This window comes from Papio anubis, chromosome 6 (assembly GCF_008728515.1).
Source record: "Papio anubis isolate 15944 chromosome 6, Panubis1.0, whole genome shotgun sequence".
Taxonomy (NCBI): domain Eukaryota; kingdom Metazoa; phylum Chordata; class Mammalia; order Primates; family Cercopithecidae; genus Papio; species Papio anubis.
In genome coordinates this window covers 154052600-154079690 of record NC_044981.1, presented here as the reverse complement: position 1 = coordinate 154079690, position 27091 = coordinate 154052600, and the positions used below count along the sequence as shown (strand labels likewise).

Genomic DNA, 27091 nt, shown 5'->3' with positions numbered 1-27091 from the left:
TTTGGCTCTGTATGAAAATGCCAAGTTTCCAGCCCTTACAGCAGATCTGACATGGTGAATGTATAGTGTGATATCAATTTTTCCTTAAAAGTACAGATATAAACACACATACGCAGAGAGAAAATACCAGGGAAATAAAATGTGAACTGTAATTGTCTCTTAGTTGTGGGACAATGGTTGATTTTTAATTTTATTTTACCATTTTATTTTATTTTATTTTATTTTATTTTTTAAGAGTCTCACACTGTCACCAGGCTGGAGTGCAGTGGTACGATCTCAGCTCACTGCAACCTCCATCTCCTGGCTTCAAGTGATTCTCATGCTTCAGCCTCCTGAGTAGCTGGGACTATAGGCGTGTGCCATCACACCCAGATAATTTTTGTATTTTCAGTAGAGACGGGCTTTCACCTTGTTGCCCAGGCCAGTCTTGAACTCCTGAGCTCAAGTGATCTGCCCACCTTGGCCTCCCAAAGTGCTGGGATTACAGGTGTGAGCCACACCCAGCCATATGGTAAATTTTTTAAGACCATTTTTACTATTTTACTTAAAAAACCTGTTCTACTTATAGATAATTTTGAATATATAGAAATCAAACAGAAAAGTTCCTATCACACAGCCCCAAGAACCATTAACCCGTGGCCAGTCCCACCCCATCCACCCACTCCCCCACCTCCATATGGTTTTGAAGCGTATTTATGGTTGATTTTCATGTTGTTCTTAATACTTTTCTATGCTTTCTATTTTTTAAATAAAAACAATATTTACTTAAATAATCAGGGGGAAACATTTAATAATGAAAAGAATCTAACAATTTAAAAGAAGTTAACGGCGGAAAAGAAAACAATGAAAAGAAATTCTCCTGACCAGTCCTGCTTTAAAAAGTTCCCTTCCCACCACTGTTTATGGACAGGTCAGGAGTCACACATCTCTGAGCCTCCAGCCTGGGAGTTTCTCTAGGAGGCCCAGCCCATGACTGGAGATGATTGGCCATTCTCCCAGATCACTACTGTTACGAGAACTGCAGTTGAGTCTACAACCCAGGCCCACGCCAGTTGAGAGCATGCTTCTCTTCTATCATAAGAAAATGTGACTCACCTCGTGGTCCCAGGTTTACAGCTTCAAAATCAAACACCCTGCTTATCTCACACATTTTTCATCATGGGTGAGAGTAGGAGGATCTGACCTGTGGACCCAATGGCAACCATCTTTGCAGTCTGCACTCAGTTCTCTCTGTAACAATGGAGAAGACCTATCCTACCTGCATATTATATTCTAGGGTATCTGGGCTGCTACTCATAGCTGGGAATAGTCCTCCATCTTCCAGAAATGCTCTCCAAGGAAACAGCTCAAATGCCTAAGAGAACAAAATAATAAACATGATAATGCTGTACTTTGTGTTCAAAATTAATAGATATCTGTATATGAATAGGATATCTGTGTCTGCACCCCAAAACAATTTTGGATGACTTATTTATTACATGGAAGTATTTCTTGAAACCTCCTAGTGATACAGGAGAGAGTAATAATCTATTTTTAAAATAGTTTTCTCAGCAGATGGTGAAACACAGAAGAGTACTTAAGATTTCAGTGTAATTAATCAGCACCAGTGTTCAGAAGTTCCAGAGCAGTGTAACACCAATGGGACACATTTAAAATCAATAAAAATAAATTTACTCAAATGCTCTCAATATCAGGAACCTTAAAAAGTTGTCCTTCATCACTATTGTGCTCCAGTTCTAGGTAACAACTCAAGACCAGCGCCACAAATTATTACATGTGAGTCTCTGTCTCCTCCGTATCACTAACCAATAGCTAAGGCATCCTCTGTCCCTTGTGATACCATGTGCAGCCCTGGAACCAGTGAGCCTGCCTATCTGACCCCATTCTACACTTCCAGACCTGGTTCTGGTTTTAGTCAAGTCCTGGAGTTGCAGTTGATTCTGACAGCAAGAAGCCAGGACTCTTGTATCCACCTAATCCCAGGCAACACCCAAAGGTAGCAAGAGCAGATCCAGTGGTCACGGTCCAGCCCTGTCTTCTGGGTCTAAATGAGGGCCAAGGCTTGGGCCCAAAGTCACTGTCTTGCAGCCACTGCAGGTAGAAATGTTGGTGTCCCTTGGCTTAGCACTATAAGATCAGAATATTAAGTTGGAAATGTTGGAGTCGAAAGACCAGGGATTGTGAGGTCGTTTGAAAGAGATATCCACTAGTTCCTTGATACTCCTCCTGTAAAGAGGTGGAGCTTAATTCCGCACCATCCCCCCTACTTGAATGTGTGCTGGACTTAGTGACTCACTTCCAGTGAAAAGAATATGACAGAAGTGATGAGAGTCACTTCTGAAATCTGGTAATAAAAACACTGTGACTTCCATCTTAGGTTCTCTCTTGGACTGTTTGTGCTGGGGGAAGCCATCTACTGTGTTGCAAGGAAGCTCGGTGGAGAAGCATATGTGAATAAGCCTGGAAGTGGATCTTCTGGTGCCCACCAGCAACCATAGGAGTGGGCTTGGAGGCAGGTTGTCCTCCAGTCAAGCCTTGAGATGATTACAGCCCTGGCCAACATCTTGACTCATGAGAGACCCTGAGCCAGAACTGCCCACCTAAGCTGCTCCCAGATTCCTGATCCTCAGAAACTATGTGAGATAATGAATGTCTATTACTTTAATCTGCCAAACTTTAGGGTAAATCATTATGCAGCAATAAGTAACTAATACAGCTTGCAACCTGGTGCTGCCGTGACTCTGGAATAGTCCGATCTCTGGCCTTCCTGAATCTTGAACTCTTTGGTTGTAGAAGGTGGGTAATATTGTTCCTGCCTAGGAGCAACAATAGTTGCCAGGCTTGCCTTCAACAACAGGGGCTATAACCAGGGCTATTGAAAACCCAGCTGCTGACTTCATTTATGCATTGCAATTGCTATCATGACTATTTATTACATGGAGAAGATTAAGTGTTTGTTTTGCTATCAACTGTGAACAGACAAGCTGTTGCCCCGATCAGCCTGTTGAGTGTTTGGAGGCCAAGACCCTGACTGGGAATCACAGCTGGCCCTGGGGCCCGGACTGTTCCACTGTGCAAGTGAAGCTGAGCCAGTGAAGACAGAGGGCATTAAAGTCTTGAAAGCCCCTGCAGAATCTAAACCAAATGGAAACAAACAGCCTAAATTCCCTACACACAGCACACCATTTACAGTATAAAAATACGTCAGAAACACACCTGGAGGCTCCGTGGATCCAGTGGCTGGGGCAGGCTGAGCTGCGAGGCAAAAATGCTCTTCCTGAGACAGTTGCTCAATGCTGGTAGCCCATGGGACATGCCGTCTGTGACAGACTGGTAGGCAGGAACATTTCCAGCTGCCAAAAACGTTCTTCTACCAAAACATGGGGTCGGGGGGGCATTTCATTAAAAGCAGTTACTTACATTTCTAAAGTTCAAAACTTTCCTCAAAGTTACAAGAAAACATTTCGAGATATTAACAGGTTCCTTCTTCAGCCACATCAACCCCCGTGCCCATTACCCTTGACTTTCACAGTTCATAGCCCTCATGGGGAGGGTTGGCATCCTCTCGACTAGCACTGTCTAGCAGAACAGTCTGCAATGGTGGAAATGTCCTATATTTGCACTATCCAATAGAGTAGCCTCTGGCCATGTGTGGCAGTTGTACACTTGAAAGGTGACTACTGTGACTGAGGGAATGAATTTTTAATTTTCTTTTTCTTCTTTTTCTTTTTTTAAAGGCTAGTCAAGCGAAGCAGTGTGAGTGGAGAAAGAATAAAGCAATCTGTAACTGGTTGTAATCAATTAGTTGTAAACACAACTGCACTCAGACCAGCCCAAATTTTTAATTTTCTTTCATTTAAATTAATAATAATTTTAATTAAATTAAATAGCCACATGTGGCTACTGAATAGTGCAGCTGTAGCTCTAGAAAAAAGCTATCAATTGTTTATTGAATGAATTATTTTAAGACCAAAAGCTGAGACAACACTTCTTTATAAAAACTAAATTTAAAGTTTTAAGCCTCCTTGGGGTTTGGGGGAGAAAAGTTCTTGTTTGGTTTTAAACAAAACTTGGCTTTGTATACCAAGAACCACAAACCCTGAAGACTGGAGCATGAAATTTATACCATAAGTCAGAGAGAAGGAAGTATGCATGATAAATTAGAATGATTTTTCTTGCCTAAAAGGAAATAAGAGTTAAACAAGGAAAGACTACTAGAGCTGAGTTCTAGTGGATGCCTAAGGAAAGATGCTGGATAAGTTGGAGGAGGGTATCCCAGAGCAGAAGGTCGTTTTGCTTGGATTCTCTGTGAGGTGGCCTCCCAGGAAGACTAGCAGCCCCTCAAAGTGGGGAGAAAGACCCTCACACGTGGGTATCCAGAGGAATGCTGAACAGCAGGCTAAACAGAAGAGGCCTGGGGTGAGCCAGCTCACCCACAGCAGAGATAAAGGAAGTGGCTGTGTCTTCCCAGCTGCCAGGAAGATTTGAAAGCACTGACAGAAACTTAGATCACCTCTGAGAGGATGGTAGAATGAGAAGAGTGTTGTGTGAGGCCTAAACTTAAGGTCCAAAATTTGTGCTGCCTTGACTTCTGGCAAAACCAGGAGGCCTCAAATAGCTTAGCCACAAGGTCCCCCACTCCCCACTCTGTTCCCACAGATAAGGTCTCCAGGTTTAACGACCTTCCTTATCAAAGGAACCAGGTGCAATTCCTGCTTATCCTTCAGTAGCGGTTTCAGTTCCCTGCCAGACCACAGCATTATTCAAATCAGTCACCCCTTCCTGTGTGAAGCACGGAACATCACTCTCTCCTGATATTACAAACCTGCCTCCCACAGCCCTTGCTTGTTCACTCTGTTCCCAAGTGGCCCTGTATGGGGGGACAGTGTCCTCTTCCTCTGGATTGTGTCTGTGAGTAATAAATTACCACTCGCCCCATCTGTCATTCACCCCATCTGTCCAGGGTAGGGTGTTTGGCCATCCCCATGACCCTAGGGCAGGACCCTTCCCTCTCCAGCAAGTGAAGAGGAGGTGATTAAAACAAAGGGGAAGAGGGAGAATCTTGCATTAACTGATTTTAAATCTCAAATGGATCACTTTTAAACTCCAAGTGTGATTCAGTAATGTGGCATTAGAAAGTTTAATCTTCTTGCCATCGGTAAAAGCTATTTTGAACCACAGGGAACTCACAGGGCACATGCTAGAGTTTTCCTCCAGGTAAGAACTTAATGAAACCTGCAAAGTGGCCCAGAGGAGGCCAGGCAAAAGCTCTTTGCTTCTCAGATGCCAAAAACAAGGGCCGTGGCCTCATTCAGCACTGCTCATGTGAGGGCCCAGGCTCCTATGTGTCTCCCAGGAATCCCCAGACAACCCAAAGCACACTTTATTTTTAAATTTTTATTTCTTTTTGTTTTTAGAGACAGGATCCCTGTTGCCCAGGCTGGAGTGCAGCAGCGCAACCATAGCTCACAAGTCTCAAATTCCTGGGCTCAGGGGATCCTCCCACATAGGCCTCCCAAAGTGCTGGGATGAAAGGAGTGAGCCACCACACCCAGCTGTCAAAGCACACTTAAATAGCTGCATGTTTAGAGAGAGTTAAGTAGGTGATCATGAAAATAAAAATACATTCAAAAATGAACAGAACGCCAGGTGCAGTGGCTCACACCTATACTCCCAGCACTCAGATCTCTTGAGGTCAGGAGTTCGACACTAGCCTGGCCGACATGGTGAAACCCTGTCTCTACGAAAAATGCAAAAATTAGCTGGGTGTGGTTGTAAACATCTGTAATCCCAGCAACTTGGGAGGCTGAGGCACGAGAGTCACTTAAACCTGGGAGGCAGAGGTTGCAGTGAGCTGAGGTCATGCCACTGCACTCCAGCCTGGGAGACAGAGTGAGACTTTGTCTCAAGAACAAAAATGAAGAGAAAACCAACAAACATTCAAGGAATGAGAGGCTGGAGTTGCTTTCTTTAGAAATTCCTTGATGTACTCCTAAGGCAGGCTTGCTGCAGGAAGGGTTGTATCGCCAAGATATCTCCTCAGCTTTCTCCTTTTTACCCTAATCACCCTGAACATCAACAATACATTCAGACTAGAGGCACTTTTCATGTGCTATATTTTATACTGTGCTATAGAGTACCTTGGAGGGACTTCTTTGCTTCCTTCCAAACCTAAAGTGCAAAGGAATTCTATTCTTTAAATCAGGGGGTGAAAAACTGAACTTTTTCATAAAGGACCAGACAGTAAATGTTTTCATCTTTGCAGACCCTACGGACTCTGTGGCAACTGTTCAGCTCCGGGGTTGTAGTGTGAAAGGGGTGACAATCCCTAGGTGAATGGGCATGACTGTGTTCCAACAATGTTTCATTTATGGACGTGGAAATATGAACTCCATATCATTTTCATGGGTCACAAAATACTATTCTTCTATACATTTTTTTTTTCCATCCATTTAAAGATAGGAAGGCCATCCTTACCCCACAGGCCATACAAAAATCGGCAGAGACATACTATTCTTCTATACATTTTTTTTCCCAACCATTTAAAGATAGGAAGGCCATCCTTAGTGCACAGGCCATACAAAAATCGGCAGAGACCTCCAGCAGTAGTTTGCCAACTCCTGACTTAAATAGATGAGATTGGATAGAACTGCTTTGTCGCCCAAGCGTTTACCTTCAATGCACATGATTAATTCACCTGGCATTAAAGATAAGCTTAATCCTCAGGCATTTCTTGAATTGGCTGATCAATAACTCCTGCAAGTTGGTGGACATGTCCAGAGATGAATGCTGGGCCCTGGTCAGTGTGATCCAACCCATCGGAGGACAGCTACCAATTTCCATCAACCCTTTGGCTAGTAGAGGGGGGTTGAGAGGGGCAGGGTGAAATGTTTTGTGCCTAGAAGCATGCACATAGCCAGTACCCAAGATGATCTTGCCTTCTCTTCAGCATCCTCTTCTCTGTCCACGCTGCCACTTGGTCTCCATAACAGCTCTTGGGTTTTGGAGTGAAACACGCCTAGGCTCTAAATCTGGTCTGCCACTTACCAGCTGTGTAATTCCAAACACACACAACCTGAACAGCTCTGAAGAAAAAAGGCTGGGGAAATGTAACCAGTGGAGGACACAGTGGGGTGAACCGTCTGGGTGATTCTCTCCAGAGGGTCACGGAAAAACATATAAAACCAGAAATAGGACACAATGCCCTCCATTCCTGCAGATGGAGTGTGAGGACGAAGAAAGTCCCGGCAATTCCAGGGGGTTTCCTGGAAGCAGAGTGGTTTCCCTGGGAGAGCAGTACCAAACGGAATCCTTCGTAGCTGAAATCCTAAAAGGACTTCTGGGGGATATTTCTGTTTCTTCACCAGTATGTGAAATCCTTGCAAATTCTGACCTTGGGCTTTCAGAGCCCAGAGGACTAACAAATGGCCATCCTGACAATTGTCTGAGGCTTTACATCTTACCTGCTTGACTAAGCTACAGCTTAGGAAGCTATCTGTCAATATAAAGAAAACAAATTAGCCTGATTTTTGTCCTGCTGAATTTACATTCTAAATCCAAGAGTCCTCTGATGTCAGAGTAAAGAAGATTGACAGTAGAAAAAGAACAAGACAGTTCAGTGCAACCCCGACCTTTTCATTCTCCATGGATGCCTGCAAGTGCAGTGGAAAGCAACTGCAACCTACAGGTCAGAGCACAGCCCTCTGAGGCCCTCTCAGTGGCTAAATACTCACATGGGGAACTAACCTAAAAAAGTTAATTTTGACAATTAAAAAGTCAGCAGAGATCTTCAGGGCTAACCCTCTTTCCCTCTCATACAAAACTTATTTATACTGGAAACATTATGAATCTTAATCCAAGCTAATTTTCCCATCAGCATCGTGATTAATTACCCAAATAAAACATTTCTTTTGCATGTGGAGTACTTAATACAATGGTACCTACAAGGCTAGAGGTAGATTGATTTATTTATAAATTTAACGCTGGTAGCCAATTCTGTTAGCTTGAGAAGTTCAGTAAAACTTCTGTCTTTTTGAAAGGTAAACAAACGTTGAAAAAAAAAAAAACCCTAGAAATAATCATCTTTAGAAGTATAAAAACGTTATTTCCAGCAGAACCCCCGTGTACATTGAAAGCAGCAATCATTATATGAACTGTTCTGAAATTACATTTGCTAAAATCAAGATTGTTATTCGCCAATAAGAACATATTCTCACAGACAGCCTTTGTGACAGGTCATGTTTGGTAGCCATGGCGTTCTGGATCTGCTTGTGCCCATGACTATTTTAAGCTCATTATCTAACCTTGCCAAGAGTGGCCTCCCTAGATGGTCACTCAGCAAACACCTCCACAGCAGAATTTCCTAGACAGGATTAGTGCTCCAGCCCTTACCGGATGAGACGCCTCACTGCAGCGTCAAACTGCAAAAACATAACCTCCCTCCAGAGGAGAAGTGCCTGGGCCACCCGGGTAGGGTCTTGGGGGCTCTGGAGGCTGTCAATCATGTTCTGCAGCTCTTGAAGCTCAGACCCTAGAAGATGGACAATATTTTAGTCTGACAATGTGAAATATAGGCTACTATAGCTAAACCAGTAAACCAACATTTTGTCCCATACTTATCACCTAATCAGACTTCCCGTGTTTTGTTTGTGGGTATACTAATTATATGTTTTGCAAGACCAGCAAAGCCTTATGCTCTAGAATTAAAGGTCTGATTTATGTCTCCTTTCTTCCTCAGGAAGATAAAAATTTGCTTTGCTTTTCAGTACAATAAGAACAGGCCAGGAAAGAAAGTTTTAAAATTTATAAGGTTATGGTCTTGAAATAGAACAAAAAGGAGAAATGACAAGGAATAGGAAAATCTAGTCCTCAGTATATCTGTTAGGTACTTGAAGAGATCAGAGATTATGAATCAGCACTCATCTCTTATTGGCATGCTATATCCAAATCAGCCCTGCCTGTCACTGGCTCATGGATTAAAGAAGATTCAAGACCATCTAAAGCAAGTAAAAAGCACATGTGCATATATGTATATATAAAGATATGCAACATATGTATACATACACATATGTGTATACATATGCATACATATCCTTCTAGGAGATTCTAGTCATTTTAGGAGCAAATGTGGAGGATCCATATTTGCTTTATTTCTTAGATCCTTACTGTAAGAGTAGGCTATGTATACATAGATTCATATTCATTTTGGGTGAAAATTTAACTTAGGGGCCTTGTGGGGCACTCAGTGCCAGGATGTGGAACCCAGCCTGAGTCTGGATGACCATCCTAGCATCTAGGTATATATATCCTAGTTATTGGCATAGAGAAGGAGCTAGTCAGAACAGGATAGCACAGTGGAAAGTGATGAGCCCTTGGGGAACATGCTTGGGCTCACACTTACACGGCTACCAGAATGTCAGCTGGTCTGAAATATCCCTGTGAACATAGTGATAGTTTTCTACCCTGAGAGGACATCTCTGTTATTAGAAGAAGGATTGTGAAAACTGATACAGTCCAAGGCAGGAGTGAGACAGGAAGCCCACAGGGCATTTCTGGAGATGCTCTATCTTGACAGCTGGTCCACATGCAAGCAGCCTTCTTTCCTCCCTAGCCCAGTACTGGGCTCCAGCATCTACTGAGTGAGAAAGCAGAGAGTTGTGGGAGGGGGAAGCTGTCCATGAGAGCTTGATCAGGCAGATCCAGGGCTGAGAATGGTTACTAACATGTGTAATATGTGCTCTTGGCTTTAAGAACAGATGAGCAGTCCAGATTTCATATCCATTTGCTGTTTTATACAATACAAAATTTGTTTTATTTTTGTTTCCAGCCCCAAATAATTGAGTCCAATCAGCAAACTTTTTATGACTCCTCTAAATCTGATAGTCCTACTGGGCTGAAGAGTTCACCAGAAGAAGAGTCATATTAGAATGAATTATACAAGAACTTTTGTGGTGATTGGAGGGAGGAGAGGTGGTCAGGGAGCCTCATTTGTTCAAGGCCTAGTGTGTTCGGTCTACAAGCAATATCAGGCTATGCTGTAACCAGAGGAAAATTTCCTAATCCTCTGCAATGACAATGAAAAAAGGAGAATATAAAATTACACATACCCTGTGGTTAAAGCTCTGTAAAATATAAATATGGAATATATTTGGGCAGGGGCTAGAAGGGAGTAAAGATAAATAAAATTATTTCACTTGTTAGAGTGGCTGGCTTACAGGTGATTTTTTTTCTGTCATTTCCATCGTTTATATACTACTGGTTGTGCACTTGGCATGTGATCGCTTCCCAGCAAAATTGTTGTATGTTGATATGTAGTATTATCATTAAAATACAGATGTGGAGGCAGGACTGCCTTTCCTTTGTTATTTTACTGATCTTTAAATCCTCGTTCTGACTTTCCTTCCTTTATGGAGTCAAGAGGCTTGGTGGGAGGGAAGGTGGCAGGACAGGCAGCCTGGCGGTGGGGACAGGGCAGAGGGTTGTTGCAGGCAGCGATGGTGGTGAGGCTGGGGTGAACCCTGTGCCAGGAAACATCAGGAAAGGAGCCTTTGCTCATGCCTTTCCCAGGAGGGTCCTGTTTGGGAAATCAGAGAAGACAGACAGACAGACAGCCAGAGAGAGAGGGAGAGAGAGAGGAGTCACAGTGGCCCCGTCTCTGCATGAAGACTCAGAGATCGTACACTTCATTCCTGATTTCCCTGAGTTCAGTGTGAAGTATTTGGGCTTTAATTGGCCTACTTATCCTTTACAAAGGAAGTCACAATGTAAACCTTCACATTCTGATTACATCCTCTGCTTCACGGGGGACTTCAAAGGGAGTTACTGGCTTTCGGGGAAGAAGAGAATTTGGCTGCATCCACAGACCTGGTCCACAGTATCTAAGAGCTGTTTTCTTCAGTCAAGGGGAGGACCAAAAGCTGAAATCTTGAATTTCCCTCAAGATTTGTTTTAAAAATACTTTAAAGCATATAAGTCCACAAAAGTAATTTGAACTAACAATTAGAACTAACAATTTAGAACTAACTCTAAATTGTTCTGAGATGGCTTAAAGGAACAGACTCTCATTTCATCTTTCCCCTTAGTTCTTCTTGCCTCCTCTGGGAAACAGGCCAAGAACTAAGCAGCCTAGTCTTTTTAAAAAGATGATTATCTTGGAGGGGATTTTTTTTTTTTTTTTAAGTTTGCTCTTTATTTTGAGCAAAGCAGAGCATGTAAAACTGTACATTCTCCCTGGAGCATAAATGTGCAACATGACAATGCATGCCTCTCCGCATGCTTCAGAAAGCCTGGGCCCCACATATCTCAATGGTTTCTGGGTTCACAGTGCAGAAATGGCAAGAAAACAATTCCCTTCTTCCTGAATTCCAGGTCCTCAACTTGGGCCTCATTTCCCGTGATTCCTCGGAGCCATACTCATGGGTTCGTTCATGGGCAGGTTCACTTCTCTGGACTGGCCACGTGCAGTTCTGCCTGCTGCTTTTGCCAGTGTCCTTTTCTTATGTTGCTAGGACTGTCCCTCCTATTTTCTACACTGATCCAAGTCCGCTCCTCTCCAGTCTGGGAAGCACCCTAGATCACCTCCCTGATCTGGGGAGGTTTTGCCCGGGGGCACCCTTTACTCCCAGCTGCTATAGGACTGCCTGTGTAGTGACTTCACCAGGAAATATGGCTCTGGCTCTCCCGGTTTCTATCTCATCTCCATGTAACAACTGCCTCCCCATCTCAAGGGCAGGCAGAACATTTCTCTTGGCCACACTCCTTCTTCCTGTGCCTTAGCTAAAGCTCAGCCCCCACACCCTCCCGACATCCAACAGCCCCGCTAAGAGTGTCTTAGCTTATTTTCTGAGTAAGCCCCACTTACAACAGTCCCCAAACTAGTCAAAGGAAAGGACCTAAGAGTGCTTGGAGCTTCTCTAATCGGATGCTTATGTTGAAGACTTGTGAGTCACTCTGACAGCTCATTACTCTGCAACAATTCTGTGCCTTCTGCTGAGGTGGCACCACTACCACTCTGTCTTTATCCTGCTGCTCCTAGACACAGGCATTATCCTCCTCCCAGATCAGCATGCATGCCCTTCCCTGTGTCCACATCTAAATGTTTACAGAGCCCTTCAGTGTTCCTTAGCACAACGCAAATATACCTGCCACCAGCTCCAAGGTCTCCTACAAATGTGTTTCCTTTATGCACCAACCAGCCACAGGGGAATATCCTCAGATTCTCTGACATTTGTTTTAAGAGCATTAGGTTTAAACAGGCATGTTGCCTCATTTCTTAGGCTCTTCTTGTTCTTTTAAATCCCCGGCTACTATAGTATTTTGCTATTAATTGATATTTACGTGACCAGTGACATTATTTGGATGGTAGTCACATTATTAAGGCAAGATTACTTTCCCTGATTCTGATAAACATAGCTTAGTAAACATTTCAGTGTTTTTAATTCACCTCATGTGTTTATCTTATAATATAACCTGTGCTGATGAGCACTGGGCGTATAAAACTAAAGCCTCAATCATTCTTACCACAAAGACTTTTAGGTCATTGATAGCTAACCAAGGGCTGTTTACAAGCTTCTTAATAGGGAGTGATTGGCTCTGACCTTGCCATGTGAGTTTATGAAGGCCAGGAAGGAAATGGGAACAAAAGAAAACTAATATTTAATGGGGGCTTATATATCCTAGAATTTTGACATAAATTTCAATCCACAGAACATCTGTATGAGACAGATACTATCACCCCATTTTATAGATGGACAAGCAGAGACCCAGAGAGTAAAGTACCCAGCTTTCAGTAACCAAGTGGCAGAGGCAGAGTAAGACCCAGGCCTCCCGACTCCTGACTTGGTGCACTTTGTGGTATAGCCCGTGAATGCGGAATCAAGCAGATAGCTGTGCAGTGTGGAGACAGTCTATAAGACAGTTCGGACTCTTCCTTTGCCCTTCTGATTGCTGTCATTTATGAGACTATATTGTAGTTCTGTCTTTCCGAGTATTAAGAGCTTCATAGAACTTCCAGTGAATACTGAAGGTGATTTGAATCACCTTTAATCACTCACCAATGCCCTCAGTTCCTCCCCAGTCTCCTCTCAAAGGGTTGGGATTTAGAGGAAATTCAAAACATGCTGCACAATTGCCAAGCTTAGCAAAACTGACAAGGTAGGCCACGATATCATGCAGAGGAGCTATCAGCTGTAGAGTTCGCTTTAAGGCTTTAAAAGCTGCCTGTGGATAAAATCAATACAAGGAAATACATTATAGGACGTTTCTAAGAGGCATATAAAGACATATGAACACTGAATGGGGACGATATCTTTAAACAAGAATATTTCAATAAACATTGGCACAGTATATACAGGATAATATCAGAAAAGGAACAATAAACCTATTCATGAACCAGGGTTACATGCCCTTGGACAACGGAGCGCCTATGAGGGGTTAAAGCAACGTGTTTGTTTAAAGTCACTGAAGGCCATGAACACAACAAAATGTTTGTATGGCCATCAATGAATTACAAGGGTCACAAATCAATTCATAGAAGGGACTCATATTCAGACAACATTATCTTGAGGGAATACCTGTAAGCAAGGTATAGATATTTATCAACATTGTTTAAACCAACACATGACTGAAAATTAACCCATGGATCTTATATATCCATGTCCAAGTGGAGGAAAAGTGAAAAATTATGATCTAACTGCAGAAGGTAGTATTTCCATATTTTTAAAAATAAAAACCTGAAACTTCTTCAATGAAAGTAGGGGTAAGAAACCAAGGTTGCTAAACAGGATTTCACTTACAAAGAAAAATCAGAATATTCCCCAAATGCCATTTTCAACATTGCAATTTATTTCTTTAGCAAATACTTATGTTTTATGTGTTTCTATGTTTTCTTTTTTAAAAAATTGTTACCAACATTGCCCTTGATCAGTAAGTGAGGTACACAGAGCACCCCTCAGAAAACACTAACCCTGAGTTACAAGGTGTGATCTCAACCTCTCATTCGCTTCAGAGCATCAGTGGGGTTTTTTGGAAGGGTTGGAAGGAAACTGAAGATTAATAAGAAATGTCAGAGGCTTGAATTAGGGTTCATTAGTGACCAGTGAGAGAGATAAATCATAGCATAGTGAGGCCCAAGACAGATTATGATAAAGCAGAAAAGGCTTCTGTGAAAAAGATTTCTGTAGTTAGATGTCTGAATAAAACAAGGCATGTTCTCTGGAATTGATACGTTTAACTGTGAGACAAAACCCAGCCAGTTTCCATTCTGGCACACATACAAAAAAATACAAACCTTTTCTGGCAGAGTTTTGAACATAATCAGCACTTCAAAAGAATGGGGTATGAACCATAAATTGAGGAAGACTTTTCCATCCGCTGACAGCAAACATCGTGGCCGGGGCTGAAATCTGCAAGGGTTAGAAAAAAGGATCCATAGCACGCATTTCCCTCTAAACAAGAGGCGTCATGAATGACCCTGTTGGATCACCGCCCTCTGTCACACAGGCCTGTCACCACAGGCCCAGCATCCACACCCCAGGGCAGCAGCCCTTTTCATGTCGCTCCCAGGTGGCCAGTTCATAAATAACTCAACAGGAAGAAGAGCAGTTAGGCTGATTTTAGCCAGAGCTGCGTGGGGGAAGGAGTGGGGATGGAGGGAGGGAAAGGCGTGGTGAGAAAAGACAGGAAGACCATGAATTAGATGGCCAGCACCACACTAGGTGGTACATATTTTATGTCACTTAATTCATCTGGCAACCTCAGGATGGATCTATTTTTGTTCCTCTTTCACAGCTGAGGAAATTGATGCCCTGAGAAGTTATGGAGATCTACCCAGCTCCTAAAAGATGAAGTTAGAATTCAAATGCACATCTCTTTGGGAGGCTGAGGAGGTGGATCATGAGGTCAGGAGATCGAGACCATCCTGACTAACATGGTGAAACCCCATCTCTACTAAAAATACAAAAAATTAGCCAGGCGCAGCGGCGGGCACCTGTAGTCCCAGCTACTTGGGAGGCTGAGGCAGGAGAACAGCATGAACCTGAACCTGGGAGGTGGAGCTTGCAGTGAGCAGAGATCGCACCACTGCACTCCGGCCTGGGCGACAGAGTGAGACTCCGTCTCAGAAAAAAAGAGAGAATTCAAATGCACATCTATCTGTCCAGCTGTAGAATCTGGGCTCCAAAACCAGGCTCTGTTTCTCTTGCCTTGCCACCACATTTCTTGCCAGGTTCTCCAGCTTCTGGTGTTATTTTCCTCCTTTCTCCTCCTCCTCCAAATACCTTATTATTTCTTAATAAGGTTAGTCATCTCTTCGTTTAGTCGGCTCTTTGTTGCAGGTTTATATATAAACATATTGTCCATATATGTCTGGTTTAAGGATTCACACAAGCCCAGGTACCCACCACCCGGCCTGAGAAAAGGAATGTTGAAGCCTGATATGCACTTCCCTGGTGGCCCCCAGATGAACCTCCATCCTGAATTTTACATCAATCAATGCCTTGTTTTTTCTGATGGAAAATCCTTGGTGCATCCGTGCTGCTGCAAGTGACTGATTTGTGGGTTATTAGGTTGATTCCATATCTTGGTTGTTGTGAATAGTGCTACAATAAACATAAGTCTCAGGATTTTAATCAGTTAATTCTCAGCTCAGGAATAAAGTATGGTCTTAGTTTGGAGAATTGCCTGTCTTTTAGCAACCACAAAGTCAAACAATTCCTGTCCTGAAACAGACCAAAGCCAGCGTAATCCAGTCTCATCTCTATTATTCAGTTCACCGTGCTCATTCCTGCCTAGAGGTAACAATGAATATCAAAACTAAAAAGTTGCAGGGTCTGCATCTCCTTCCTTAGCCTCTGAGAAGCACATGTGTCCTTGGAGCCACTGGGCCCTCTACCAAGTGCTATCCTTTACTTCTTACCTGTTATTTCCTGCCATTTCCAGTCCTTCCTGCAGTGAGCAGCCATCGTCTGAGAAGAGCAGAGATGACTGCAGAAAGCTTTAGGTGCTCAGTACATGAAGCATAGCCTGGTTCTCAGCCCCACAAGGAGACTTGCCCTGCCCCTTGTGGATGGCCTGCCAATTATCTGGCCTGGCAGTTCCCCAACCTGTTCAACACTGTCCCCTTTCATTCCCCTTCAGCTGACCACTTCTGGGCCACACCCAAGACTTCATTATCCTCTGAAACCATATCACCTCCAAAGTCTTAACTTTCCCAGTCCCATATTTTATTCCTACAGTTTTCTGAGTCATCCACTCTCACTAAACTTCCCTTCCTTTATTCCAAAATAGGTTCCTTGACATCATCCAGTCCTCTGGTCTCCCTTTCCATCTGTCAGCTCCTTTCTGACCTCACTCCCTTCCCTACCCAGACTGGATCTCACAGTCAAGCACACGAAGCACTCTCTCCCCAGCACCTTCAATTCTCTGCTGCTTTGCACTCACAACCCATCTACCTATCAAAGCCCCAGTTCTGGGTCCTTCCAACTGCTCAGCTTGCTGTTTCTGACGGCATGCCGCTGAGCACAGCTGGAGGAAATCACACTGCTAATTCTACTGATGGAAATGGTTTCCAGCCTGAGCTATGTCACCCCGGAACAATCCTTTTCCTTTCCTTTCCTTTCCTTTCCTTTCCTTTGATCAGCTCTAGTGCCCATTTTCTTGTTTCATGATTTCAAGCCTTCTTTAAGGCCCCCATACCAAATTCCTGCCAGCAGATGATGACACGGTCTGCTATTTCATGATCAAATTAAAGGCCACTGCTGGAACTCCCTCTCCTTCCTGATGGCCTATTTCCCCAACCCTCACCCCTAATACACATACACCCTCCCTTTCAACCAGTGTCAAAGTCAGAGGTGCACACCGGGGATACAAAATGAAGACATCCTCTGCCCTCCATGCTCTTACCTTCCAGAGGCAGCTGGGAACCATGACACTGTGGTAGCAGCATGGCTAATGGAAGTGTACCATAGTGCAGAGGATGCCCAACAAGAAGCACCTGAGCCTGTTGAGAGGCTGGTGGACACAGCTGAGGCTTCTGAGCTGTGATTTCTCATCTCCCTCCACATCTCTTTGTCCTAATGATATAATCATCTTTTCCCCTCCATTAAAAAAATTGTGGTAAAATATACATAACACAAAATTTACCATTTTAGCCTTTGTTTGTTTGTTTGTTTTTTCAGAGCAGGAGTGGAAGTTTATTTAAAAGACTTTAGAATTCTTTTGTAGTTCATGAGCCTGACAATTGGGTGTTCACACATGTGTGTGAGATGTGCTACTCTCGAACCTTGGTACAACGTCATCACACTACCTGTCTGACCTCAAACTGCTACTGGGTGAACTCCAAGAAAGGTAAAATCTGTAGCTCAGGACACGTGGAATTTCTGTGCCGTTTATGTGTTGGGGGGAGAAACACCCAAATTCTCCCAATACATTGCAAGTCTCCTAGGACAGGCACGCATTTGATGGCCTTGAAGAAGTGTTCGTTGTATTTGCTGAACCTCCTGAGAGGCCAGGCACGCCACCAATACATTTCAGATTAGTTGGGCAACGGGGCCAACCACCTGCTCCCCACGCCGCCTGCGCTCCAGGGGCACTCACACAGGCTCCCCTAGAATTTCTCCAGGAAGCCGTTGGGTAGGGCAGAGGTGGCAGCTCCGCCGGCAGCTGCTGCTTCACCCGCTGTGCCGAGTGAGAGCGCCGCCTGTGCTTCCCGGAAACAGGCTTCAGCTCCTCTAAGGCCGTGGCGCAGCTGGACTCCGAGACTGAGTCGCCGCCCAGGAAGCGGGACTGGGCAACAAGGCTGGGGTCTGGCCAAGGTTAGAGCCGAAACCGGGGTCCGAGTCAGAGGGGAGGCCGGGGCCAGGCTCCAAGAGGCCGCAGGGGTCCCAGACAGAGCGTAGCTTGACGCCACAAGGTTCGGGGCCGGGGAGGTCCCGGAGTCGGATCAGGAACCGGAATTGCTGCCGGGCGGGGCTTCAGGGCAGCCCTCGGAGCGGCGACCGTCGATAGGGCAGGGGCAGGGGCCGTAGCCATCCCCGGTGTTGGAGGGGACGACGCTCCTCTGCCAGAGGTGGAATCCCCGGGGATCCGGTCTGCAGGCGCCACTGCCACACTGACTGCCTGGAGGCACCGCTCTTCTTCCAGTGGCCAGGGTGGCAGGTGGATGCGCACCACTGGATCGTCCTGCTGGCGCCCATGATGCTGATGGCCGCGCTGGGCACCGGCTTCCTTCACCTGCCCAAGGACGAAGGGGAAGATCTGGAGGAGCAGTGCACCGGTGGGGAGCCGGGCCAAGGCGGAGAGACACTTTGTGCAGGGGCTGTTTCACCACCAACAATTCCTACCACCTCTCCGCCTCCAGGAGGCGCACCCAGGCCAGTTTCACCTGGATTCTGGTGGGCTCCCACAGCAACCCACTGCCAGAACCGGACATCTTTGCGAGGTCAGTAAATTGGACAGCGCGGAGCAGGATCTACGTGTGACACAGGGAAACGGAAGCCAGATCCAGTTCGAGTAGGTGTGCGTGAGGTACAAGAGGCTCTGTGTGTCCCCCAACCCGTTCCTGGATGCCTGGCAAGTGGACAAAACATTCGACCTGAGTTACAACCACTATGTCTGATCGGCTTCTTTGGAGGACATATCTTGAAATGTAACTGGCCTAGGTAATGGGCCAGTTACTCCTGCAGGCCAAAGCCATGTGGCTGCTGAACTGCCTGAAGAGCACCCTGAGGAAAACATGCAGAGCAAGAGTGGCTCAACCCACTTCCTCAACCAATTTAGCAACATTAAGAACACTCTGGCCTTGAAGAAAATTGAGGTATCTGGTAGTTCAGGTTTACAGGGAGGTCAGGAGAAAGTGGGAGGGATGAGGAAGACTTGCTCTGAGAACCCAAACAAAAGCACTGCATGATTACTTGACCGGGTCCTTGCCTCACAGCTGGGTTTGCTCTACTTAATCCGACTCTCTTTTTTCTTTCTTTCTTTCTTTTCTCTTTTTTTTTTTTTTAAGGCAAGTTTTGCTCTGTCACCTAGGCTGCAGTGCAGTGGCATGATCTCGGCAGCTGGGATTACAGGTGCCCACAACCACACCCAGCTAATTTTGCATTTTTAGTAGAGACAGAGTTTCACCATGTTGACCAGGCTGGTCTCGAACTCCTGACCTCAGGTGATCCACCTGCCTTGGCCTCCCAACGTGTTGAGATTACAGGCATGAGTCACCACACCTGGCCAATCGAACTTCCTTAAATTAACACTATTGGGGCCGGGCATGGTACCTCACACCTGTAGTCCCAGCACCTTGGGAGGCCGAGGCAGGTGCATCATCTGAGGTCAGGAGTTCGAGACCAGCCTGGCTAACATGGTGAAACCCTGTTTCTACTAAAAATTAAAAAAAAATTAGCCAGGCATGGTGGTGCATGCCTGTAATCTCAGCTATTCCGGAGGCTGAGGCAGAAGAATTGCTTGAACCCAGGAGGTATATGTTGCAGTGAGCCGAGATCACACCATTGCACTCCAGCTTGGGAACAAGAGCAAAACTACATCTCAAAGTAAAGAGAGAGAGAGAGAGAGAGAGAGAGAGAGAGAAAGAAAGGAAGGAAGAAAGGAAGAGAAAGAAAGAACACCAACGGATGCCGGAAATCGTGAACCCTTGGTAACATTCAAGTCGATAACACAAATCTTGTGTCTACCACATGAGGCTGTTCAGTATAAACATTGATGTTCATGTTTGATTTGGAGGGTTGGTTTCCAACCAAATTACAGTACTTTGAAATTCTACTTTTAGTTGAAGTTTTCACTGGTTTTGGGAAGTCCCCAAAACTTGCTTGTAGCTCACTGAGTATATTTTTTGTGGCAGGTGGTCCACTTTACATTGCTTTCCAGACAACTGGAATTTGAGGCAACTTCTGTGACAATGATCCCTTTGTTTCACTTGGCATACGTTCTAATCATACTGTTGGCTAATCATATTATTGTTGCTGCAAGTTCTGGATCGAAAGTATCATCTGTGAGCCTCAAGAGGAGGCTAACTGGCCCACCCCACTCTCGCCAATGATGAGGATCTTCAGGGTGGTCTGCACGTCCTCGTCCATCCTGACCCTGCTCGGCTCCGAGCCCAGCTGGCCACCCCAGGGCCCACCTCTCAGTCATTTAGCCATTTTTAAGTGTATAGTTCCATGGAACTGAGTGCATTCACAGTGTTGTGCAACTATCACTACCATCCATCTCCAGAACTTTTTTCGTCTTCTAAAACTGAAAGTCTGTGTCCATTAACAATAAGGGCACTGCTGTCTTCTCATTCACCCAAGCCAGAGATTCTGAGTGACATCTTAGATTCCTCCGTCTCCCTCAGCTTCATATTATATCCGCCATCTGGTCTAGCTGATTTCACCTTCTAAACATCTCTTGTCTCTACAATTTTAGTAGCTTCCTACATAATGTCACTGACAATCATCTTGCTCCACTTTTCCCAATGACCTGAAGGACAAACACAGACTTCTGGCTCTTTCCTCAACCCTCAATACATTCTACTTCCCATTGCTGCCCTCACAAACTCCGGATATGAGTCCCACACAAGTCCACATGCTGTCTCACACCTCTGTTCCTTTATACATGCAATTGTCCCAGCTTGAGCTGAATTTCTTTTCCCTGTCTCCCTGGAGCACTAGTTGTCATTCAAGACCCAGGTTAAGCATCCCCTCTTCCCTGGAGCCTTTTTTGCTCCCCATTCCCATCAACCCAATCCTTCAGATAATACTATTTCTTGGTGGGTGCTTTCATTAAACATTTATTTTACTTTATTCTTTATCACAGTCTACTGTAATTACCTATTTCCCGTTGCTGGGGAAGGACCAGCACTTGATACCAAGGCTGCCATATACTGTTGTTCAGGTTGTACCCTGAGGCAACAAGCGATGGCCAAGATCCAACCTGTACTTTACTTACTAGATGCTTTTCCCTGGTATGAGACTACAGCTGCCCAGATGAAGGGGTGCTGCCTTCTAATTTGCACAAAGTAACTATATGAGATGACAGTGGCTCTACTTGTCACAAAGTAAGGGCTCAATTAATGTTAGCATCCTCTCTCTGTTCATCAGCAAATGCAGCTGCTCCTGGAGTGGATTGGAGTGTCATCCTAGGCTCCAGACTCCAGTCTCCTCTAGGGCCATGAAGGGAATGGAACCCTCAAGGGACTTCCTGCTTAGGAAGAGGGCTCCCCTTGGCTCCTCTTCTACCGGGACAGGGGTGTCTTTGCTAAACCAAACACAGTACATTACGGCCTTTGCAGAATTAAGTAGGGCTCTTCTAGTCAAGGATGGCAAACCCATAGCATGGAAATTACTTTTCTGCCTTTCCTTGAGCATGGCAGACATTGCCAATCAATTACAATTACTCTCACAAACTTGAGATGCCTCAGAATCCTTAGCAGGGCCATTAATGCATTGTTTGAACTGACATTTAGAATAAACCTTATTTCTTATCCTCATTCTAACTCAACCCCTTATTTTATGAATCAGATGAGGACCTCTTTCCTCTATGGTCCTCACTCCTCAACTCTGTCCCTTCATCTCTAGTTAACTCTGGCTTGGGAAGATTCCTATTTGCCATGTCCTCAGCAGTCTTAAAAATGGTCCCTTTCCATAAAGCATTTCTTCAGCAGTCCTATTCCTTGGAATCATGCTCTAGATAACTTACCACCAAGAATCATAACATGTTTAACTTCAGAGAGCTGCTTCTTCAGTTTCCTCAGTCATCAGATGAAGAGATTGAGGCCCAGAAATTGAAGACAAGTGATTTGCCCAAGACCTCAGGGCAACATATGACTGAGCTGGGCAAAGTCCAAATATTCTGACTCCCAGTCCATGTCTCTCTCCACCACATCCTCTTGTGGCTGATATTTAATTTTCATTAGTCGTTCCTCAGTGCATGGAACCACTGACTTTGGAGTTAGAAGAGTCCTATACAGTACTTTTCCAAACTTTCACATAAGACAGAATTTCCTTTCTCTACACTCCCTTTTACATGAGTGTATTAAAAGGGTTATGTTAACATCTAGAGAGTTTAGGAAGCAGGAGATGGGTGTAGGAGAGAAACACTGAGCCTATATCAGTTGCAGCTCATCTGCTGGCTGACTGTGTGACTCAGGCTCTGAGTGGGCACTCACTTTGCTCATACTTTACTGGCCCAAGACCCTACCCTGAAGTTATCACACATTAACTGACAAGATGATTGAGGGGTCTAGGCTTCACTGTTTCCCTTAATCTTTAGAAAACACACAGCATCTACAAGAAATAATAAAGGAATAGAGCAAGACCTGTAAGTTAGATTTTTCCCTCCTCTCCATATCCGGATCAACTTACTTGGTTGCTGCAAATGAAACAGATCAGAAATAAAAATGGACTCCCTGAATACATTTTATCCAAAACACAAATGTTGGCAAGTTCATGGTTAGACTTCTGGAAACTATTTTTAATTTTAAAAACTTATTTATTGAATTTTTTAGAGATGGTGTCTCCTATGTTGCCCAGGCTAGACTGCAGTCACAATTCACAGGCATGATCATAGTGCGGTACAGCCCTGAATTTCTGGGCTCAACTGATCCTCCCACCTCAGCCTCCCAACTAGGTGGGACCACAGGAATGCGCTCCAGCACCTGGCTAAACTATTTTTAAAGTTCAATCTGAACTGTAGACTGGGCTAATAAATAGTTAACTTGGCTAGAGGATGGGTGACAAAATGGCACTAAGAAGTCTTAGAGGATTCTCCTGTGATGAGAGGATACACTATGGCCTCACTGGGCAACAGGTGTCCAGTCAAGCCCTTCAGCAAAATAGTCTACTGAAGTACCTTTGCCTCCACTCTTCTCTCAGATGCATTTTTCCATTCGGCAAATACTGACATCTACCCAAGTGAAAGCATGGCTGAGCTCATGAAACCAATCACTGGTATCCATAAACTTGGCATCTCATAAGTATCAAGGTGGGACTGGCCACTATTTTGGTAGTTAGCCATCAGTCAGTCAAGGGCGTAAGGACTTCTTGCATTCTCTAACCTGTTCTATCAGCCCCATTTTCCTGGTGAACTCCAACTTTCCTATCACTTTGTCTTTAAATTCCTCTCTGTAACCCTGGGGTAGAATAAAACACTGCCTCTTTTGTGTCCTCACAGACCTCTTCGCATACCTCTTACATGTTATTCTTGAAGTTACGTGTTTGTTTATAGAGCTTTCCCCCACTAGACTGAATTTATTTCCAGAGTCAATGACTTATTTACCTTTGTAAATCTAGCACATAGCAAAGTGCCTAATGCTAAGTAGGCATTGAATAAATGATGGTTGAGTAAAACCTGCATGAATGAATGGGGGAAAGTGGTCTGATACAAATGATCTTTCAATTCCCTTCCATCTATCCAGTTTATGATCGTATGTATTAAGTATTACTGTTACTCAAGTTCCATGCTACAAGGGGAAGAGTGAGGAATGAGGTAAGCTCACCCTACAGGGTGTTTTTGCTTCTGTTTGGAGGCTACATAACCATATAGCAGCTCCTTTTTTTTTTTTTAAGAAAGTGTGGTTACTGACTGCACAGATACGCTAACTCCTCCATCCAGGTAGGTGAACTCTAGGTAGGCTGAGTTAAGAAAATTTGGAAAACTGGATAATGCATGGTATGTATGGAAGCAGCTCTGCTCTTATCACTTAATATCACTAATATAATGTGTGTGTGTATATATATATATACACACACACATTATAAACAGAAGGACACTGATTTATCCAAGGCACTGGTATATCATTTTTTTTTTTCTCAATATTTCTTCTACTCCATTGAGCAGAATATTTGAAGCCAGGACAGCTCAAGATCAAGTTTACTTATTTGTTTGATTATTTTAGATGCTGGCTATGTAAAGGGTTGTGACTGATTAAAAATTTCTGGGCTCCCCAGGGAAAACAAAACTGCATAGATTGAAAAAGCAGTCAAACAGCCCATATACAAGGAACCCCTTCTGGGTTCAAATACAAAGATACTCTTATTCTTGGAGTATTAACTCTTCCTTTTACCCTTTTGTACAAGAAGATCAAGGTCAAGTGCAGTAAAGGGAGGAAAGGTTTAATATTAAACTTAACATGCCTCTCGCCAGGGAGAAGTAGGGCCAGGGAAGGAGAGTAATAAACACTGAAGGAAATTACGCACCTGGGGTCAGCCTTGAGGCCCTCCTTGGAGTCTCTCAACCCCTTCTTCTCTTGTGGTTGCCCTACCATGAAAAAGGTGTCCCTGATGGTAGGAAAATCTTCCAGAAGATTTCTCAGGCTATTGCAGTATGCCATGATCTGACCCCGAAGAGCATAGTGAGACATGCGGTGGTTAAACCTGAAAGTCAGAAGACAGGATGTCCAGAAGGAGAATCCAAATTCTTCCACCTCTCACAGAAGCTCCAGGATCTACATCCCTGGAGGACTTTTCAAAGAGAAAGAGTACTTCTATCAAGAAGAAATTTCCATTTGGGTCAGGTGGCTATGGCCTGAAGGCAGAGGCATGAACCCCTTCATAACGACCCCTATCCTTCACTTCCGATGCTTTTATGCATGTCAAAGGACAGTTTAACTTGATTTTACCCAATAAAACTGCTAGTTATTACATTCAGAGTCAGAGAAATCAGCATGTGTTATTCACATGTACTATACTTACTTCTGACAATATTCAACTATAACATCTCTCTTGACTTTTCCAATTTCATCCTGTGATAAAGGAGAATGATATTTTTAGTAGACAGTTGGCTATAAGAACTCCCCACCCTAGTACATGTGTACAAACTTAAAGCAAATTTCAAGCAGGAAAAGGCTACAGAGCTGAGACATTCTTTCTAGGTTAAGCTTGTTGGGAGGCACTCCTCTGTGTCTCTCTCCCGCTCCTACCCATCTTGCTGAGTATGCCAAGGATGCAAGGCTCTGATCACACTTTACCTCACAACCATTTCTCAGGGTTGTGTTTGCAGAGAGCAGTCTTGAGCGATAAGGTAATGTCTCCCTCCAGGAAAAAGAGCAGGCTTATTATAAAAGCGGTAGGTTCCCCAAGCTCACTGATTTTCACTGTGACACAAGCCACTACCTGCACGTAGGCTCCTCCACACTGTCCCCGTGGGACTGACACAAACATGAAGATCATATTGCCTACTCTGCTGTGCATAATAAAATTCTTTGTCTCTGACAAAAGAGTCTTGTGTGCCTTCTGTCAGCATCCATGGAACAGTAACAGGTTAACTTATTAGCCAGTAAGTAGTCCCCAGACCCTGACACAATTAATACAGGTAATTATATTGCCTGAGCTCTTTCTGATCTGATAGGTGTTGAATAATCCTGAAGGTCAGTTCATGAATGATTATATTTTTTCCACTTGGTCAATATTTTTTGAGAATTGCTTATTAGAAGGGACCCTTTGCTTCTATTATGGCTGAGCAGTAATTGCTGGCCCTCATCATATCCCATCTGTAGAACTAGATTAGGTAAATTTAAGTCTTTCCTTTAAAGTCACAAGTAGGGAAGAAAGCCTAGAATTATAAATCTTGTCATTTTCCTCCTAAATAACTATGTATTACCATAATGATTTTCTCATCAAAAAATTAATAATGAAATGATATTTGCAAAATGAAGGAAGACTTTTTACTGATTAAAGTTTTTAGTTTTAGTATTTTTCAACAGATTAGGCTCATATAAAAACCTTTAAACACAAACATTGTGGTAGTGTCTGAAAAACCAAGATAGCCAGATGGTTACCAGGTGACCGGATGGGTAAGAGCCATTGTTTACCTTGTCTGATCCCCGAACCCCTGTGGGTCACTCAAGAGTAGGCGAACGTTCCAGTGCAGGTGCTGAAACTAGTTCATTTAGAAAGTGACAAAACAAAATGCAGCATTGGGAAAATGCATACATTTTTAAAGCATGACTGTAATCCACTGGAACTGATTCCTTTCTACTTCTTATTCAACTTCCCTTTTCACTTCTTTACAATATATTTTTAATGGTCCTAGTCAAATAGGTTGAAAGCATCAGATCAACAGATTCCAAGTGAAGAATTTTCATTTGCTTAAATACAAAAGAGGACCAGAGCTTTAGGCAGCATTTGTCACTACACACTCACAGGGCTCTTCATTCTGTCAGCCATGGTTTGTTTCCTCAGGAGGAAGGCATTCAGCATCATGTCCCGCAGCCCCACCTTTTCCAGTTGAATAGACACAAAGGCCTCTGGAGCCCTGACAAGTGAACAGAAACATGGGAGCCCAAGGCAGGAGGTATGTGGATATGAATCAGAAAGACAATGTGTATAACGGGCATTGCAGCAGGAGGGCAGGTGGCTGTGTCTCCATGGTTCTTGCCTGCTTCAGGTGTTTCTGATTATTCACCAGGGATGCGGATGTGTCACATCCTGCTTGGGGACCCCATGTGCCTGAAGCGTGCTTCAGCAGTCCTTTTTCAGTCCTAAGCCCAGTGTTTGTACTACCCGTCTCCCTTTGCATTCTCCTAGCCTTGACTGTAGGAATATTTAGATTGAAGTGAACTCCCAAGGTCCTCTTGACTTGATATATTGGTCTTAAATCTTCCATCTACACATTGGAAATGTGGACTTTAATACACTTGAACTCTGGCCATGTGTCAGACTAACAGCATCTTGAGTAGCAGAGTTGCTTTGCCTGTTATTATTTTTTATTCTAAATTTGCCAGAATTCAATTAGAGTGTCATTGGTAGGCCCCGATAAAATACTCAGACTAATCATACTACGGAGTATGATTTACAGAATATTCGGACAGAGTATCATACAGAGTATTACAAAGTAATTCATACTATAGAGTATGAATGTCTCTCTTTCTCTGTCATGGTGAAAAGAGATCCACACAGAATAGGGCATCTCTGATTTGTAGACATGTCTCTGGAGAGGCCATGCTTCTCTGACAATAATTCACCATCCTATTATTCTAAGCAATGTTAGAATCTTTGTTAGAACAGTGAGGACAGGCTGGGCACAGTGGCTCATGCCTGTAATCCCAGCCCTTTGGGAGGCTGAGGCAGGCAGATTACTTGAGGTCAGGAGTTCAAGACCAGCC

General features: G+C 44.0%; 1 protein-coding gene and 1 non-coding gene across 2 annotated transcripts; one reads left to right on the top strand and one right to left on the bottom strand.

Moving 5' to 3' along the window:
• Nucleotides 1-770: 770 nt before the first annotated feature.
• Nucleotides 771-27091, bottom strand: LOC110743191 (coiled-coil domain-containing protein 162-like). Its single transcript, XM_021938022.2, has 8 exons — nucleotides 26130-27091; nucleotides 24681-24730; nucleotides 24186-24362; nucleotides 14288-14402; nucleotides 13053-13218; nucleotides 8392-8530; nucleotides 3217-3370; nucleotides 771-1354 (listed from the first exon to the last, which is right to left on the bottom strand). Exons 1-8 carry the CDS (start codon nucleotides 26187-26189, stop codon nucleotides 1250-1252), a joined length of 966 nt encoding a protein of 321 aa, XP_021793714.1. The 5' UTR covers nucleotides 26190-27091; the 3' UTR covers nucleotides 771-1249.
• LOC116275598 lies at nucleotides 17209-17312 on the top strand. Its single transcript, XR_004184713.1, has one exon. It is a non-coding gene; the product is annotated as a small nucleolar RNA U13 (small nucleolar RNA).

Coding starts and splice junctions, on each gene's coding strand:
- LOC110743191 (XM_021938022.2), bottom strand. CDS start 26,189: ATGATGCTGAATGCCTTCCTCCTGAGGAAACAAACCATGGCTGACAGA. Junction 24,731..26,129: donor CTGACAGAATGAAGAGCCCT/GTGAGTGTGTAG, acceptor CCTTTATCACAG/GATGAAATTGGAAAAGTCAA. Junction 24,363..24,680: donor ATAGTTGAATATTGTCAGAA/GTAAGTATAGTA, acceptor TCTGACTTTCAG/GTTTAACCACCGCATGTCTC.